This window comes from Mustela nigripes, chromosome 9 (genome assembly GCF_022355385.1).
Source record: "Mustela nigripes isolate SB6536 chromosome 9, MUSNIG.SB6536, whole genome shotgun sequence".
NCBI lineage: Eukaryota > Metazoa > Chordata > Mammalia > Carnivora > Mustelidae > Mustela > Mustela nigripes.
Genome location: NC_081565.1, coordinates 2781579 through 2800192, shown reverse-complemented (window position 1 = coordinate 2800192; position 18614 = coordinate 2781579). Strand labels below are relative to the sequence as shown.

The 18614-nt window shown below is 62.0% G+C and overlaps 1 protein-coding gene across 3 annotated transcripts in view; it reads right to left on the bottom strand.

Annotated features, from left to right (window-relative positions):
- VAV2 (vav guanine nucleotide exchange factor 2) overlaps positions 1 to 4651 on the bottom strand; it is a 146221-nt gene extending 141570 nt beyond the window's left edge. For all 3 annotated transcript variants that reach the window (XM_059410390.1, XM_059410386.1, XM_059410388.1), the window contains exon 1: positions 4372 to 4651. In XM_059410390.1, the coding sequence (XP_059266373.1) occupies positions 4372 to 4575 (204 nt within the window). In that variant the 5' untranslated portion in view covers positions 4576 to 4651. The remainder of the gene's footprint in view (positions 1 to 4371) is intronic.
- Between the last annotated feature and the right edge of the window lie 13963 nt (positions 4652 to 18614).

The window sequence follows — 18614 nt, the reverse complement described above, 5'->3', positions numbered from 1 at the left end:
GAGGGAAATAAAACAGGAAAAAGGAAGGGACGGAGGGAGGAAGATCTGCTGGGAACACCTTAAAGTGCAGAGCAGCTGCCTCGAAGCAGTTCCCGGGTCAAACGTGGGCGCGGAAACGAAGGCCAGTGACGGATGACAACCCGCCGAATGAAACAGGAAATCAGAACGCCAGCTGGCAGGAAGAGAGGACGAGGAAACACCGGAGGCGCGACAGAGCGACGGCACGGAGTGGACAGGCAGACACCGCCTGGGACAAGGCTGCACGTGCCACCTGCAGGCCAGGAGCCGGAGCCGAGACACCGTCGCTGGTCCCCCCCACGCAGGCGCACACCCGACACGGGGTGTGGACCCAGAGGTGGGACGCTCTGCCACAAAGGGTGCCTGGAACCCACAGGGTGTCGAGGTCCTGGGCACCGAGGGAAGGCTGCGGGGCTGCCCCGGACCGAGGGGCTGAGGAGGACCGCAGACAGCACCCCTCCGGTTCCCCTACTCCTGAACCAGCATTTCCGGGGCACACATGAGTGGGTCACGCCTGAGACGGGGCTGAGAGGCTGAGCTGCGCTCACCCAGAGCAAGGCCCTTGTTTTGCGGGCGACGCACTGACATGTTCGGCGTGGGGGCCCCAAATTTCCCCCTCATCTCCACTGGGGCGAGCCACGTGGAGCTCTTCCGAAAGTCTAAGATATTTTCCAAAATTTGGAAAAGGACAAGAGGCTTCCTGTTTCCACAGAAGCGAGGGTTCCTCGGTGCCGCGCTCTGCCCTGGTGTCGCACGGCTCGGCCTCAGGGCCCAGGCCCCGGCAGCCTGCCCTCAGGAGCCCCGAACACCTGCGGGCCGCCTACAGGCCACTTCTGCAGCCGGGGGCATCTGGGCGACACTGCCACACTCTCGCTCTTCCAGAAGCGTCATGAGAGCAGGACCCCGGCCACGCGGCCCCAGCCTCTCGCCAAGCACAAAGCCTGCCTCGGAAGCCCCCGAGATGACATCCTAGAGGAAGGCTCGCCCCAGTCACCCTCCAGGCGGGGCTTTGCAGAGGAGGCAGCAAGAGTGTGGCCCCCACGTGCTGGCTGGAGTAAAAGCACCCGAAGTACAGGGTTAGCGACCTAAACCCTGGCGCACGGGGGGCTGTAGCCAGGCTCGCCACACCGAGAACCAAGAGAGTGCAATCAGAGGAGGCTTCCTGGAGGAGGGGCCTCTAGACCAGCTCCTCCAAGGAAGAACCAGGCCCAGAGAGGGGGAGTTCTACCAGCAAGGGCACAGCTCATCATGGATGCTGACGGCAAAGGTATGGAAGAGGGCAACAGGCCTGAGGCAGGGTTGGGGGGCGTGGGCAGAGGAGCTATCCTGGGGGAAACCCGGGTGCCAGGCTTCACAATCTGTTCTCCGGGGAGGAGGCCTGCCGGGGCACTGTGGGCAAGAGGCCGGGCGGGTGGTGCCCTCCGGGTTCAGACCGAGGACACAGCGCAGGGGCTCTCTGCTGGCGTCAGCAACCTCAGGACGTCCACGGCCAAAGCCGCTCCAGACACACAGGATCTCTCGTTAGGATCAGCGATTGCGGCCATACCTAATTATCTTAATTAAACCCAAGGTGGCTTCCAGGCATTTTGGAATAAAAAAAAAAAAATTAAAGCGCAGCCTGCCGGCTCCAGGAGGGCACGGCGGAGGGGCCTCCCGGCGCTCTGCACGAACACCCCCAGCCTCCGGCTCTGCACACCGCAGATGCCCCATAAGTGCACACGCTCTTCTGCTCCTCTGGGGCCAATAACCCAGCTGAGTTCAGCTCAGAGAGAGGAACATTCCCAACGCCATCCTCTGAAAACAGGATGTCACCAGGAGAAGCCGGCACGGGCTTCTGGAATAAGGAGACAACATGGAGGCCTCCGGGCTAGACGGGTGTCCGGCTCTCCAGGACCACGGAGGCCGGAAGGCCCTGCAGACCCGACTCGCCACAGAACACAGGCACCCACCGTGCACCCCATCCTCCCCGTGGAAGCAGACATGCGGCAGGAGCCACAGAACGAAAGTCAGCCAGACGGCTCGAGGAAAGCTTGCGGAATCGAATTCGCTCTGGCAGTCCTACAAGGGAGACTTAAGCTCGTGGCCTGGTTTCCCCTCTTCCGACCTGTGTGACCCGAGGCCACAGGATCTGAGCGTCAGCGGCCTCATCTACGAAACAGGAGCGGCGCGGCCTCCCCAGGACCCTCCCCAGTGAGAGAGGGAAGCCCGCACTGTCCTTGGGATCCGAGCATCGGGGACCAACAGGACATCTTTCGTCCCCCGCTCTAGGGATGGCAAGCTCCCTGAATCACAGAGACCGGCCACACCGAGAGGCCCCCGGGCTGTTCTCCCAAACCGGCACGGCCAGACCTGCCAAAGAGAATGATTTCCTTAACTGTGAATATACAGACGGAGCCAAGGCGTAGACCCAACGAACACAGGTTCTCACGGCGACAGAAAAACAAAGATGGGGTGACCCACCCCAACCCTTACAAGATGACCGGCAGGCTGAGGTCAGGGAGACCAGCCCTCAGCCTCAGCCAAGACAGTGGTCCCTGCCAGTGTCCGAGGACCCACCTAGAATCACTAACGTCAGCTCTGCGCCGCACTGAGGACGGTTCCACCTTAACCTCGGGGAACGCTCCGCAGGCAGCATTAAGGCACTTACTACTGCTGTTCCCATTAAACAGATGGGGAAACTGATGCCCCAAAGGTGGTCAACTCCCTAGAAAGTGACTTCAGCGAGCACATGTCCACGAAGACACACAGACGCTCGCCCGTCTGCTTCTCCCCAGCACCGAGTCCCCCTTGATACCCTTCACAGGCTGTGACACGGGGAGGCTCAAAGGGACTGTGCCGCTGTCAGGGCTGCGGCCCCCTCGACGGCTCTAGGGACCCCAGGATGTCTCTGTACTTCCAGCACAGCAGCTGAGCCAAGCCACCTGCACAGCCAGGGTGCCCCCACTTCCCACGCCCTGCCCAAACCCCAGCTGGGAAAGGGCAGCCCCGGGACCTAGAGGCCAGCCAGGTCCAGCCTCCGTTGTGTGGACCTGCCCACCCCAGGCTGTGTCCCTTAGCCCCGACCTCTGTGCCAGCCAGCCAGGAAGCCCGCCAGGAGCCAGCAAGCCTGGGCAGCCCCTGCCGTTGACAGCCAAAGGCAGACACTCCCGCCCGTGGCCGGCTCTGCCCTCTGCAATCCTTCCTGTCCTCTTTCTCCGGCCCAGCCCCGTCCCCACCCCCAGCAGAGGACAGAGGGGAGGAAGAGACTCAAGGACTGACGGACTGATGAAAGCACCATGCAGCAGGACATCTGGCCCGGGGAACTCCGGGTTCCTTGGCATGAGAGAGCGTAAGGACAGCGCCGGTGTCGGGGGAGCCCTGAGACCGCACCCCTGCACGCAGAGGCTCCCTCAATAGGCCGCCTGCCTCCGGGGTCCTGGGTTGTTATTGCTGAGTGGGACAGCAGCCCCCTACCCTCCCAGGGCTCCTCTTTGTCAGCAGCCACTCCCTCCCCCCGGAGGAGGGGATGCCCTCATCTCCTTGGAAACGCAGTCCCAGCCAAAGGGCAGAGGCCGTGCAGCCCAGCCTGGAAAAGCCGTGACTCACTCCATCCCCGTTCTCCCTAGCGGGTTTTCCGATGTCACACAGGAATCGCTGTTGTCCACGCGGACTTGCTGTGGGCCACAGAGGAAGGGGCTACAGGGCTAAGAGGAAGGTCCATCCTGGACAGGGCTGCCCCCCTTGGGCGCCCGGGACCCCTTCACATGGAGCTGGGCGGAGCCAGCGGTGTGACTGGGGGAGGGCCGGCCGGAGCTTCATTCTGCTCAAGTCTTCGCCAAGTTCCCTTTAAGGGGGCAGCCAAGCAGCTCCTGCCGGCTGCGCAGACATTTTCCTGCCCGCCGGCTGCCACACGCCTCGGCCACGACAAAGGCCACCCTTGACGGTGCTGCGGAAGCCAGGGAGGGGGCTGCTGCCGCTCGCAGCAAGCGGCCGGGTCCTATCCAAGGGGAGGCGGTCAGCCAAGCCCTCCCGCTCCCTCCAGCCCTCGGGCGACGGCTCCGCGCCCCGCCGGTTCCCCAGGCCGCCCCCGGCGGGTTCCCCACGGTCCCGCCACCAGGCCACCAAGCCGGGGGACACGACGCCCGACGAGGCCCCCGGGTGTGGCTGGCTCCCCGGGGGCCGGAGGGACGGGAGAGGGGGCGGCGGCGGCGGGTCCCCCCTCACCCGGGCGCCGCAGACCCGCCCGGGCCGCTTCCCGGCGGTGCCCACGGGCGGCGGCGGCGCGCCCCGGGCCGGGGGGACTTTGGTCAACTTCGCGCCTCCTAGGGCGCGCCCCCCCCCGTCCCCGCGACCGCCGCGCGCCCCGACCCTCACCTGGGACATCTGCGGCCGGAAGTTGATGTCCTTGAGGTCGATGGAGCCCGGGGAGAGGTTGTGCAGCAGCTGGCAGAGCAGGACGCCGTCGCGCAGCGCCTGCGCCAGGTCGAACACCACGGCCGAGGGCCACACGACCCGGTGGTTGGGCGGCAGGACCTTGCAGTCGATGAGCCAGCGGCCGCACTGTCGCCACTGCTCCATGGCGCCCGCGGCGGCCGCTCCGCCGGTCCCGCTCAGGGCAGCGCTCGGGCCGAAGTGCGGCGGCCGCGGGGCATCCCGCCCGCGCGCGCGGGGCTCGGGGGCCGGGGCGGGGCTTCGCGCGGGCGGCCCGGGGTCCCCGCTGCGCCGCCGCGCGTCCCTCCTCTTCCTCCGGCTCCGGCTCCTCGCGGGCCGCCGCTCCCGCCCACGTGCGGCCGCGGGGTGGGCGCCGCGCAGCAGCACGCGGGACCCCCTCACACGCGCGGGCGCCCCCGGGCCCCGGGCCGGGCTCCACGCCGCCCGCCGCCGCAGCGCCCCGCCACCCGCCCCGCCGGGCGCCGCATGCTGCGCTCCGGGCGCCCCGCGGCCGCCGCCGCTCCTGCCCCGCCCGAGACAAAGGGCCGCTGGGTCGCTCGCTCGGCGCGTCCGGGGCCTGGGCCGCCCTCGCCGCCGCCGCTTTGTTCGCCCCGCCCGCGGGCTCCGCGCTCTGCGCCCGGCGCTCGGACTCCGCGGCTCGGCGGCTCCGGGGTTGCGGGGGCGCGGGGGGCGCGGGGGCGCGGCCAGGGGCGGGGCGGGCCGGGGGCGGGGCCGGCGCGCGGGCCTGGCGCCGCCCCCACCCCCACTTCCTGCCCCGCCGCCCGCCAAAGTTGCGGAGGGCGGGGGCTGCGGCGCCGCCCCGGGCCGCCCACTGCGTCCGCGGGGCGCAGGGACTTTCGGGGAGCGCTGCGCCCGAGGCCAGCGACCTCGCGTGGGGAGGGAGGGCCGGGTCTCGGTCGCTGCGTTGGCCCTGCGTTCCGCCCGCCGGCGATCGGGCGCTGGCCCCTGTCGCGCTGGGCCCCTCCGCAGGGCCCTTCGGAAAGGACAGATCCAGGAGGGGGCACCGACTGGGCCGACGGCCCCCGCGTCCCTTCCGTCCATCAAGCCGTCCCGGAGGGATAACTCGAGGCACACACGGGCGGGGGTGCGCCCCAAACCCCCATCCCATCCTCTGCTCTGGCAAAGGACCCGAAAGCAGCCCCCTACCCACCCCAGACCCGGACCTCCGCACGAAGGCCGGGATTCCCCTCCTTTGTGACCCAGAAGCCCGGCCATTTGGAGCTGCCCAGAGGGCAAATCCTGGCGTGTCCGAGATGGAATATGTGAGATTAGTGAGAGAGAGGGCTGGTCAGGAGGCCAGAGCTGCCTGGGCCCTGGGTCCTGGCCGGCCACTGACTGACTGCAGGGTCCACTGACCCCGCCCTGAACTCCTTCCTGATCCGCGCCCTGGGGTGGGGGCCGTGTTTTCAGCAACTGGCCTCCCCGGCGACAGGGGTACGGTTCAAGGACATGAAGAGCCAATCTGGCAATGAAGTGATGTGGACCCTGGCTCAGCTCAGGACCTGTGGGTTCCCATTACGGGTGTGCTGGGCCACCGCAGGCGAGACACAGCCCCCCTCTGAGACTCTAGGCCACGCTGGGGTTGGGGGGAGGCCACCCACCTGGACAATAGTGGTTGAGTTCTGGACCTGTGGCCGTTGGGGCGCCTAGCTCCCCCTCCGCTGGATGCCACCCCCACCTCCTTGTGAGCACAGAGAGGATCCCCCAGGCCTTCTGCAGAGCTCAAACCTGCCTCTTCCCCAACTGAGGAGGAAGCCTGGTGGGGGGGCAGTCCAGGGGCCAGCCCACAGAGAGAATCAGGAGAGGAGCTGGACTCCCGGATACCCCCAGGTCCTGGGAGGAGTGGTCACAGCCGGAGCCAAACCAGGCCCAGTGGTCAGGGAGCTCCAAGCCACAGTGCAGGTGTTGTTCCTTTGAGGAAGCCACGAAGGAAGGAACCTGCCTCCGCGGGGTGCACTGAGCCTGCGTGGCCTGAGGCAGGAGCAGGTAATTCCCCCCAGCATCACCCCAAGAAATTGAACCACGGGACATAGTGGGAACCCCAGCCCCTCCCGCCCCTCTCCGAGAGCCTTGCAGGCATCTTCCCCTTTCACGGCCCCCTCCCCCTGCAGAGCCCGGAGCCCGGAACTCCCCAGAATTGTCTGTGAGGGTCAACAGCACCTCGCAGGGCCTGGGGCGGAATGGGGCGCCCGCAGCCCTCCATCTGGGGTGCCCTATTCAGGGCGCCGCCTTCATGCCTGTGTCTCTCTCCCACAGCTTAAGTGCCTCAGCAGAAAAGGGTCTCTGTCCTCACTGCCCTTCATGACCTTTCTGGCTGGGCAGAGACCCAAGATCGGAGCCCAGACCGCGGCTCAGGCTGACCCCGCGGACAGTCGCCTGCTGCCCCCTGGTGGGCGCAGAGGGCATTGTCGCCCCCTGCCTGCCCCGCGGGTACGGGAAGCTGGGGTTTAGCCTTGAACATGGTCACCTCCGGAGACTCTGACCTGGTTGCCGTGCGGTCCTGAGCCGGTCCCTGTCTCAGCATTCCCAGTTTCCCATCTGGACTGGGGACGCGTGTATCTCACAGCGTCCTTGCTCTTAACAGGGATGGATGGATGGATGGATGGACGGACGGAAACTTGGTGGAGACTGTCTCCCCGTCTTGGTGTGGGTGTGATGAGCAGGTCCAGACTGTGCCGACTCGAAGCACGGATCAGACAGAGGGGACCCTGGTCCAGAGAATACTACAGCCATCCTCATGCCCCGGGACCCAGAGCTGTTGGCCAGGACTGCCTATGGCACCCTCCAGAGGGCGGGGGGCGGGGAGCACAGCTCCCATCACATCCTGTGGACATGGTGCCCTGGAGACGTGCTCACGGACAAGGAGATGGTGCCCTTGGGGCTGCACCTCAGCATGGCCTGCCTGTAGCACGGCCAGTGATGGCTTCGGTGGGAAGGAGAAGCTCCGGGCAGCCCACAGGAGAGGCGGGGAGCCGGGCCCGGTCCAGAGGGCAGGGAATGCTGATACCAGCCATGTACCGCAAAGTAGAAGAGGAGGCTCAGAGCCCCCGTCCCCGCCTCACCCACACCGCTGCCCCCTTCCATCCATCCTTGGCCAACAGCAGGGACCCAGGGGACTTGGGTGAGACCCTGTCACTCTCCTGGCCAAAGAGGTGAAAGTGAACTCCTTCCCTAGAAAATACCCCATGATGTGCCCCCTCCCTGGACGGCTTCACTTCCCGCATGAAGGAAGGGAGCAGCCCCACCCGGCGCGCTCCTACCTCAGGCCTTTCCACTGGCCACGTCTCCGCCTGGGACCCTCGCCCACAGAGCTCACACCCGCACATCCTCTGCGACCCTCTCCGCCATCCTGACTCGCTGAGCCTCATGCCTCTAGTCAGTGAGCCCTGGGGCCACAGGGACCCTTCTTCCCTGTCCCCAGTTCACACCCAGCACAGCAGACTGGGCTCCGCCCGTGGTAGGAGCTCAGAAAGCACTCGCCGAACGAAACACCAAATGAATGAAGCGACAGTCTGGCAGAGCACGGTTTTTATAAGCCCCACAGCTTCTCTCCCGGAAGTCACAGACGTGCGCTCAGTGGATGCCAAGGTTTAGAAACCAGGCTGTGCCATCCGTGCTCGGCCGCCTGTTCTAGCAAGGTCTATGAGGATCTTTCACATCAGCACGTGCGTGTGTGACAGCATGCGACGGGCGTAGCCCACTCAGCCGGTTTGGCCCTGACCACACTGGTGATCGTAGCAGATGCCCTGTGTCCTGAGGGCCACGTGGCCAGCTCGGTCCCAGCACCAGGCCTCCCCTGCGCCTGGCGCCTACTGCTGGGAGGGGTTTCCACTCCGGGACTGTCTGCCGTTCCTCAGCCGACTGATTTGGGCGGGTGGGTGAGGAGGGAAGGTGCTGCGGTGTCTGCAACACCCAGACACTGAGTCCGCCACGGACGGCAGGCCTTGAAGACACACACACACACACGCACGCACACACACAGCCCATTGCAGAAATGGGGCGGTGGTCTGGCAAGAGCATCCAGATGACCGGAAAGTAGCTGCTGGGAGACACCTTGTATCCCGGCTGAAGTGGGGGAGCGGGTAGGGGGCACCTCCCAGGAGCCTGGTGGCTATCGAGTCCCTGGGCATCCCGGAGAGGAGGCCTGTGGAGGCTGAGCTGAGCTGAGCCGGGCTTCCGGCTCCTGGGGCTCTCCCGGGACAGTAAGTCGTGCAGGGAAGGGCGGCTCAGCTGCGGTCGGTGGGGGCGGGGGGGGGGACACCCCGCGAGCCCAGCAGGCTCTGCATGGAGGCACCTCCGCCCTAGCAGGGAGGCCCTCGGACCAGACCTGCCCTCGAGGTGAAGTCACAGGACTTGCCAGGCTTGAATCCCCGTCTGAACAGGGACTCTGTCTCCTGTGGTGCCTCTAGCCAAGGGCTTTCCTTTCCCTTCTGGTTGATTCCATGGGTCCAGGTGGCAGTGCAGGGGGAGTCTACCCTCACGAAGGCCCCAGACTCCCACAGAGGCGTCCTCCTCGGCTGGAGCTCGGAAGGGGAACAGCGCGTCTTCCTATGCTGCACACAGGGTGTGCCGGGCCCTGGAAGGGGCGGGGGGCTCTCTGCCCGTCCGGACACCCGAGACCTCTCCCTTCCGCACAGGCCTCCTCGGAGAGCCACACGCAGCCCAACCGGGGCTCTCTCAGCCTGACTGCCAGCCAGCGCCCGGAGCTGCCGCAGGGTCCCCATGCTTCTCCTCAACAGGACCAAGGCTCGGGGGGCCTATTCCGTCAGGCGGGGTCCCAGACACATGCAAGACTTGTTCTGCAAAGGCCTCCACAGAAGCTGGGGGCCGCCTACCTGCTCTCGGCCATGCACGCACCCCTGCTTCCTTCCATGCATCCTGCCGGCCCTCTCTCCGAGCCCCACTCATCCTGCCCTCCTCCCTCCACCCCTCCACCCCTTGCCCCCATCCCTCCAGCGTCCGTTTTCCAGGGGGTTGTGTCCCTGGGGGAAGGGGATGTTCTGACTCTCCCCAGCGCGACTGGGGGAGGGACCAGTTCTCGTGGCCGAAACCCCATGAACGCACAGTTTGCCAATTCCATTTGTGGTTACATCATGCAAATTCAGCTGTCACCATTTCCTGGGAAAGTATAGGTGTAGAAAAAGACCATCTGGCCTGCCGTGGACTCCGACTATGCCCCACTGGGCTGTTGGGTGTGGGTTTTCTCACGTTACGTCGAAAAAGGCACAACACGGACTTGACGCGGCTTGTGGTGTCAACGATCACAATTAAGTGCAAGGCCATCGATCGGACCCCGGACCGATTGCCAGATGGCCCACCTGAGACTGGTCTAAGGACATTGCTGGGGGTCCTCCCAAGAGGGGCTGTGAGCTCTGGGGGACAAGCTGCTGCTCCAGGCTCTCAGGAAGGAGGAAGTGTCGCCAGGACTTCCACCATTTGTAGGCATGAAACCAAGACGTAGGGATTTGGGGGAGATTCTGGATTTCTGCGGAGCCTCATCGGGGCACTCGTGGCCACCTGCAGGAAGGACGGAGGTGGACCCCCAGGCCGTGGCGGGGACGATGCGGGCCCCGTGCAGCTGGGTTATGGGACCTGAGGGCTGACCGGGTGCCTGCTGCCACCGAACGTGCTTCTCCGCAGGCTCGGCTGTGACACTCTGGCCAAGTCTGCTGCCAATACTGCCGTTCATGCTGCCCTTGGACCTGGGCCCCTCTGACCCTCCCGCAGCCCTACCCCTCTCGGGAAACTAAGACAGCAAGGGGAGGTGCCTGCTAGACCCCCCCATAGGCCACAGCACAAGTGTTCTGAATCTAGAACAATCCCCATAAGGCACCCCGTACCCGTTAGCTGTCATCCCCAATGGACCGCCTGGCCCAGACCCCGACGGTTCTTATCAACGGAACCACGATGTGCCACCCTCGGACCTGGCTTCTCTGGGTCGGCACGATGCCAAGGTTCCCAGAGCTGTGGCCGGGGTGGGGGAGCCCTTCACACCTCCCTACACTGTATGTGGAATCCATGTTGACAATATGTTGTATTTAAGCCCACATATCTGAAATATTACCACTTCGGCATGGAATCCACCTAAAAACATGTGAAGGCGATGTTTTACATTCCCGTTTCCCTGCCAGAGTCTTCCAGCGGGGGCGTGTCCCTGACCCTGACTGCGTGCGTCAGCTTGACCACACCCACCGTCCGGGCGAAACTCCTCATCGTGGAGAAAGCAGATTCCATATCCAGTCGTCTCGAATATACTTAGAAGTTTGCCAAAAACAGGGGCGCCCGGGGGGCGTCTGCCTTCGGCTCCAGTCGTGATCCCGGGGTCCTGGGACCGAGCCCTGCGTGGAGCTCCCTGCTCAACAGGGAGTCTGCTTCCCCCCTCCCACTCCCCCTGCTTTGTTCCCTCTCTTGCTGTGTCTCTGTCAAATAAAGAAAGAAATCTTTTTTAAAAAGAAGAGGAAGAAGAAGTTTGCCGAAAATGAAACTGAGTATCGAATTGTAAGTTGATTACAAGGACCACGAGTGAAAATTCCATCCCTCAGTGCGGGGAGCCCCAGTGAAGCCACAGAGGCCACGCATGGCCCGGCCCCGCTCCCCGCGCCGTGGGACGCTGCAGGAGGCAGGAAGCTACAGCTCCCTCCCCTGTGAGGTGGGCATCGCAAGACGCCCCAGGGGGCTCTCTGGGATGCAGGGCGGGCCCCCCCATCAGGGTGTGCAGGGACCAGCTAGCATGGCGACTCTCAGTCATCTTGGAACCAGGCAGACTGGCGGGTCCCTGTGAGACTTGTCACAAGAGCCAGGCCCCGGTGCATGTGCTAGGAGCTGAGTGCGGTTGTGCCTCACACCACCCCGAGGCTTGACCACATCTTCCTGGTCTGTCCTCGGCACCTGACCCTGGCACCCGACTTCTCTCTTCCACCCGACCCCAGCGGGAGGGACCCTTCGAACCCGCGAGGCTCCCCGCTGCTCAAAACCCACCCTGTGCCCACACGAAAACTTGCACACCCGTGTGTGCAAGAGCACTCGTCCCAGTCCCCAGCGGGTGGACACAGCCCGCACATCCCCCGACAGATGAGTGGCTACCACGTGTGTGCATCCATACCACGGGACGTTACTCAGCTGTCAAGGGGACGCCACTCTGACACACGCTACAGCAGGGACCAACTTCTAGAACCTCATGCTGTTTGGAAAAAGCCAGACACCAAAGGTTACATGCTGTAGGACTCCATTCGTACGAGGTGCCCTGAATCCGTAAATCCGTGAACAGGAAGAAGCACAGTGGGCGCCAGGGGCTGGGGGAGGGACGGGGGTCCGTGTGCAAGATGAGAAAGTTCCGGAGACAGCAGCAGGAACGTGCCCTGTGCTGCTGCACTGAGCACTCACGTGTCTCACCAGTGGTTTAAACCATGGCACGGATACAGCACCACACGCACGGCCAGAGGACAGAGGTCCCTGCGTGTGCCCCAGCGAGGATGAAGCTAGGACACATCGCGCTCCGTGGGAGAAGCCAGCCCCGAAAAGCCACATTACATGACCCCACGTACAGGAAATGTCCGCCACGGCCAAGTCCAGACACAGTGGGTGTTGGTCAGTGGTGGTCTGGGGCTGGGGCCATGGGAAATGCCGAGTGACCGCCTGTGGCCACAGGAGTCCCTGGAGGGGTGATGAGAAGGCTCTAAAATTGACTCTGGCAGTGGTCGTCCGACTCCGCGAGTGGGCTAAAAGCTAGGACCCTGTGCCCTTTAAACGGGAGGGGGTGTTGCACAGAATTATGTCTCAATTAAGCTATTATTCCTAAAAACAAAGACCCCCTTGGCTCCCCCTGCCTTCTGCACACAAAAAGCCTCCCGGGCACGATTTCCAAAGCCCCCTGCCCCCATTAGAGCCCCTCAGTCTAACCTGTGCCCCCTCCTAACCACCGCCCCAAACCCCAGCCACAGACTTAGGCGTTGTAACTTTGACCTGCCCCAGCCCCAGCCCACCACAAGCGTCTCCAGGCTGGTCGGCTCATGACCCCGTCCCCACCAGCCCCTCCCTCGGGGGCATCTCCTGCCGCCTCAGTCCCGCTTCGTCTGGAGATGTCCCCCTGGGCGTGGGTGGACTGTGGGCTCCTCTGGGTCTGGCTTGCGGGCTCCCCTCCTTCATGCTGCGACCAGGACCCGGGCCGGCGCCCGGCGTGAACTCATCCCTTCGTCCAGCCACACCCCCCGCCCCGCCCCGCCCCCCCCGCCCCCCCCCCCCCCCCCCGCCCCCCCCCCCCATCCCCCACCCCCACCCCCCACCCACCCAGCAAACAGTTCCTGAGCACCCACCCAGCACGTGGCGCGTCCCCGCGAGGATGTACCTGGCCGGGGATTAACACCCTGGGGCGGGAGCTCTCAGAACGACTCACCTTCCCTCCCGCCCTGGCCACCCTCCAGAGTCAAGACACAGGTCAAAGGCTTCACGGTCCACCCCGTCTGGGCAGCCTGGGGCATCATGACCCGCGCTCACCTCGGCTCCCGGGGCCCAGACCCTTGATTTTCCTTGTCGTCGCCGTCGGGACGGGTCCTTGCACCCACAGGTGCCACCCGGGCGGGCCCAGCTGTGCCCGGCTCCTCCGCCATGGCCGGAGAGGCACAATAGCACCTTGGAGCCGGCGGCCGGGAGTGGCCTGACGACTTCCTAGCCTCCCCCGCCTGCCTTTCATTTCAAGCAAAACAGACGCTGCTCTCCACCGTGCTCCCCCCACACCTGGGGCTGTCCAGCTCCCCGCCCCTGCACCCATCCTTGGGGCCGGGAGGTGTCCCAGGAAGCAGACTCTAGACTCTAGCATGCTGGCACGGACCAGCTCGCCCCAGCCATCGGAGCCCCCCCTGTGCTGGCACTGAGTGCTGTCCTGAGAGTTCCTGGCCCAGGGGGAGCGAGCTCCAGAACTTTCTCTGCTGGTAAACCGGGGTGGGACAGACACCTATGGGAAGAAAATGTCCTGGGGGGCAGGGACTCAGCTGCTCCAAAGCCAGGGTGACAGCCACCACCAGAACCCCGGCAGCGGATGCAGGTGGCTGGGAAGGAGCTGGAGGACGTCGACGGACCGTGCAGCGGGTCAGCCGCCCACTCAAGGCCACGGCTGGAGCAGCGATTCAAAGCAGATTAGGAAGCCGGCGGCCCTGTCGCTGTAAGGCAGAGAGAGGAGGGTCTCCAGGGAAGGCTGAGTGTTCCCACAGGTCTCCCCGTCAGGAGTGGGGCCTGATTGGGAGGACCGGGGCCAAGCACCTTGGAGGTGGGACAGCTGGGGCGACCCACTGCAAACTCGGCCCCGGTCCCCGGGCTCCCTCTGGAACCTCTGGGCTGGCATAAGGGGCCACGCTCCGTGCTGAAGGCCAGCCAGCCTCTCCCCTGTCTCCGCAGAGACCTCACATCTGCTTCCGGCCGAAGGCATCCGGCAGCCTCGGGCTAGCGGTCTCTGTCTTGGACGAAAATGGAGGAATCTTGGCTTTTTATTTTCTTCCTTCAAAAGTCACTTTGGGGGCGCCTGGGTGGCTCAGTGGGTTAAGCCTCTGCCTTCGGCTCAGGTCATGATCCCAGGGTCCTGGGATCAAGCCCCGCATCGGGCTCTCTGCTCAGCAGGGAGCCTGCTTCCCTCTCTCTCTGTCTGCCTCTCTGCCTACTTGTGATCTCTGTCTGTCAAATATGTAAATAAAATCTTTAAAAAAAAAAAAAGTCACTTTGGAAGTGTCACGCATCATGGCCATTCACTGCTCTGGGGCACGGTCCCTTGGTCCTCCTGAGCCTTTCCCAGAGTTTGGCACCCCGGTGGCCACAGGAGCCGGCGTGCGCAGCTGTGGGCTCTTCTGTCCTGTTCTCTGAGACAAGCTGTGTCCGCGTCGCCTTGAGCCACAGCCTGACCAAATAGCCGGTCCCATTTGGCCTCCATTTTTCCTGCACCGATTTCCAGGTTAGGGTTTAGAGCGGGCTGCGTGGTGGACCCCCAAAGATATGTCCACATCCAGTCCCTGAGGCCCCTGACCTTTTTCAGAACGGGGGCCTTTGAGCGCTGAGTGGTTCCATCGGTGATGTGTCTGGTTCTTGGTTCTCGCTCAGGTCACGATCTCGGGGTCATGAGATCAAGCCCCACATCAGGCTCAGCACTGGGTGTGGAGCCTGCTTGAGGTTCTCTCTCTCCCTCTGCCCCTCCCCTGCCCTCACTGGCGTGCTCGCTCTCTCTCTCCAAAAAGGTGGGGGAGGGATCTTTGGTGTAACTGACACTCTGGACAAGAGGAGATCATCCTGGATTAACTGGGGCTGAAATCTGGTGGCAAGCGTCCTTACTAGAGACACACAGGAGGGAGAGGCCATGTGAAGGCTGAGGTGGCCGTCCGGGTGATATGGCCACAGCCACGGCCATGGAAGGTGGAGCATACTGGGGACCACGGAAGCGTGGAACAGACTCTTTCCCCCAGAGCTTCTAGGCAGAGTGAGGTCCTGCCAGCAGCTGGGTTTCCTCCTGGTCATGTGGGGGAAATCTATTTTTTTTTTTAAGATTTTATTTATTTATTTGACAGACAGATATCACAGGTAGGCAGAGAGGCAGGCAGAGAGAGAGGAGGAAGCAGGATCCTCACTGAGCAGAGAGCCCGATGTGGGGCTCGATCCCAGGACCCTGAGACCACGACCTGAGCCGAAGGCAGAGGCTTTAACCCATGGAGCAGCCCAGGTGTCCCATTTTTTTAAAAAAGATTTTATTTACTTATTTGACAGAGAGAGAGACAGTGAGAGAGAAAACACGAGCAGGGGGAGTGGGAGAGGGAGAAGCAGGCTTGCCACTCAGCAGGGAGCCTGATGCGGGGCTCGATCCCAGGACCCTGGGATCATAACTTGAGCCAAAGGCAGACACCTAAGCTCTGAGCCAGGCGCCCCACGTGTGGGAAAGCTTGAGCCTCAAACCCAGTATGAGTGCGACTGGTTGAAAGATATTGAATAGAAATTCATGAAGTCATACTGCTATTTAAAAAAAACCCAAACCCTGCTTTTTAAAAATTCCCTGTGGAGGCTGGTAGCTCATCACCCCCATTCTTCTGAAAACTGCCAGGTAAAGGGAAAGAAGAAAAGAAGGCATTTATTCGGCATTTCCCACATGAACCATATTTCAAGACAGCCAAACAGTTGAGGAAGAAAGCTCGTTCCTGTGGAAGAATTCCAGAAGTAAAGTTAGACTCAGAGAATCAACGATTTCCAACCTTAATGATCGGTGGTGGCAGGTTACCATGATCCTGTGCGCGAGGGATGGGGAAATCTGGGAGGGGCAGCCCAGGCTGCTGAGACCCCAAGCCCCTGGTCCATCTTAATCCTGAAAGACAGGAGCACCCGGGAGGCTCGTTGATTTAAGCGTCCAACTGTTGATCTCAGCCCAGGTCTTGTTCTCAGGGTCGGCCAAATCCAGAACCCGGATTCGCCTACAGAACATGGGACCCGGCTTCTTCCACAGTTACAGGGCAAGGAGGCAACCGCCGGAGCGAAGGCGTTATGGCGGAGGAGAGAAGTTGAGAGACATGCAGCCAAACTAATTCAGCCAAATGTTCAGATCCTGTTTCCAACAGATTAAATACGTTATGGCATCCTCGGATCACCTGGGAGCTCTACGACCATTGAGCAAACGTCCGGGAGCCATGAGTGACCGCCACCGGAGAGGTGATCTGCCACGGCGGTGACAGATGAAAGCACCAGCGTGTTTGTAGGTGGGAGAACGTGACTTCTGGCCTTAACTGGTGTCTGCTTCCTCACCCTCTATAATTAGCTTCCTTCGAAAAACCTTCTTCTCTGAGATATGACACGCGGGGCTGTGCCCACAGCCAGTGTGCGGCTTAGGGCAGCGTTATAGTAGAAGACCGTAAGTAACCAGCCCCGAGTCACGAGCCAGCGCTTGGAGGCGACCCCGTGGTCCTCAGCCTTTTTCCCGTGCTCTCCTCTCCCTCCCCCTACAAGCTGGCATCTGCGAGGCTCACTCACTTTTTTTTTTGTACTTTTACCATCGAAATATGCAACCCGAAAGGCTATAATTAGTGCCTCTTTCTGAATGTTGCATAAGTGGAATCATTTAGTAGAGCGTTTTAGGGTGTGGGCTGGCTTCTTTGCCCTCCGTGGTTACGCTCATTTGTGGGTCCACATGGACTACGGCTCATTCATGGTCAGGGTTGCGTGGTACGGGACTCCTCAGAGTCTAAGGAGTCTTTCCCTCTGTCTGAGAACAGGACGCTGGTCCGCTTCTAATTTTAAGCTCTAAAGGCTCAGGGCTGCTGTGTGCAAACTTCCCGGTGGGCACAGATGCCCGCGGCTTCCCTGGGTGGGCCCCCGGGAGCGGAACGGCTGGATGGCCGTTCCTGGACCCCAGATTGTGTCGGTGCGCACAGGCAGGGCGGGCCACTCGCAGCGTCCACGCCGCTGGCGTCGCCGGCACATGAATGGGTCAATCTCATTTGCTCTTAGACATTCCTGTGGATATGGTGGTCTCACACTGTGATCTTCATTTGGATTTTTTTTCTTTTTCTTTTCTTTTTTTTTTTTTAAGATTTTATTTTTAAGTCATCTCTCCACCCAATGTGGGGCTCGAACTCACAACCCCGAGATCAGGATCCGCATACGCCACTGACTGAGCCAGTCGGGCACCCCTTAGTTTGGATTTTCTTGATTATTATTATTTTTAAAGATTTTATTTATTTATTTGACAGAGGGAGATCACAAGCAGACGGAGAGGCAGGCAGAGAGACAGAGGGAAGCAGGCTCCCCACTGAGCAGAGAGACCGACGTGGGACTCGATCCCAGGACCCCGAGACCATGACCCGAGCCGAACGCAGCGGCCTAACCCACTGAGCCACCCAGACGCCCCACTGATTATCATTTTTTTAAACTGCTGACTCATCTCCTTCTCTTCTTAAATTGCAGGAGCTCGTTCCATATCCCGGACGTGAGACGTGCCCCAGCGGGAGGGATGGACGTGCGGCTCAGCCCACTCCACCGACCTCCACCACCAGCGCTGATCTGTGTAGTGCCACTGCAGGTGGGGAGGTGCTCATCCGCCGATAGCCAAGCTCAGTGCTGGACCCTCCTTATGATGCCGTCACACAGGGGCCAGCCAGCCAAGCGGTGACAGGCTTCCCACACTGGACCGGTCTACCGTGGAGGGGACAGGCGTTCCATCTGTCTCGCTGAAGTAGATACTGATTCTCGATGTGGATTGGCTTTTCCTGCCCTTCATTCTGCTGCCATCACAACTGTCCATATCCATGGAGCTGGGCAGGCCATCATGTTTTCCACACAATAGCACTCCTGAGCTCATTCCTGAACAGAAGAAGGCCAGATAGTGGGCTCATGCTCATGGAATTCACTGGTCGTAGCTGCACCCCATCCCCCAGAAGTGCCCGCCTTCTACTGAGCGGGGTGGCCCACCGAGGACACAGTTAGAGCACCACTTGGGAGCAACGCCATGGAAGTTTGAGGTCCTCGTTCACAGATTCAGGTGTGTGCTTTGAACGGGAGACAGACACAAGGTGCTGTCTCCCCACGGCCACACGGCTGGTCTCCAGGACCCAAAGGGCATAAAGGGCAGCAGAGCTCCTCTGACCTCTAATAAGGCTTCACAGTGCTTTTTTTTTTTTTTTTAAGATTTTATTTATTTGACAGAGATCACAAGTAGGCAGAGAGGCAGGCAGAGAGAGAGGGGGAAGCAGGCTCCCCGCTGAGCAGAGAGCCCCGATGTAGGGCTCGATCCCAGGACCCTGAGACCATGACGTGAGCTGAAGGCAGAGGCTTAACCCACTGAGCCCCCCAGGCGCCCCAGCAGTTTAGCATTTCTGCTGCCCGAAGTAGAAGTTAATAGAAAGCTACCACAAAATAAATAAGTAAGAGAGTCAAAGGTTCGTGCCCTCTGGGAATGAAGGTATAAGTCGCCCAGTAGTTAAAGAAACCTCGCCTAGCTGAGATGCTGCTGAGGGCAGAGCGGTCTTGGACAAAGCCGGTGCAGCAGCAAGCACGTGACAGCTCCCCATGCTTCTCTCCCCTCCCGCTAACCCGCTCACGCCCCTTATTATTTTCAGGACCTATTGTTGGAAGTGAACTTTGCAACTGTGTTTCAGGGAGGATATTCAGAGGGAAGGAGACCCTAACCGGAAAGGTCTGTTGGGATGTTG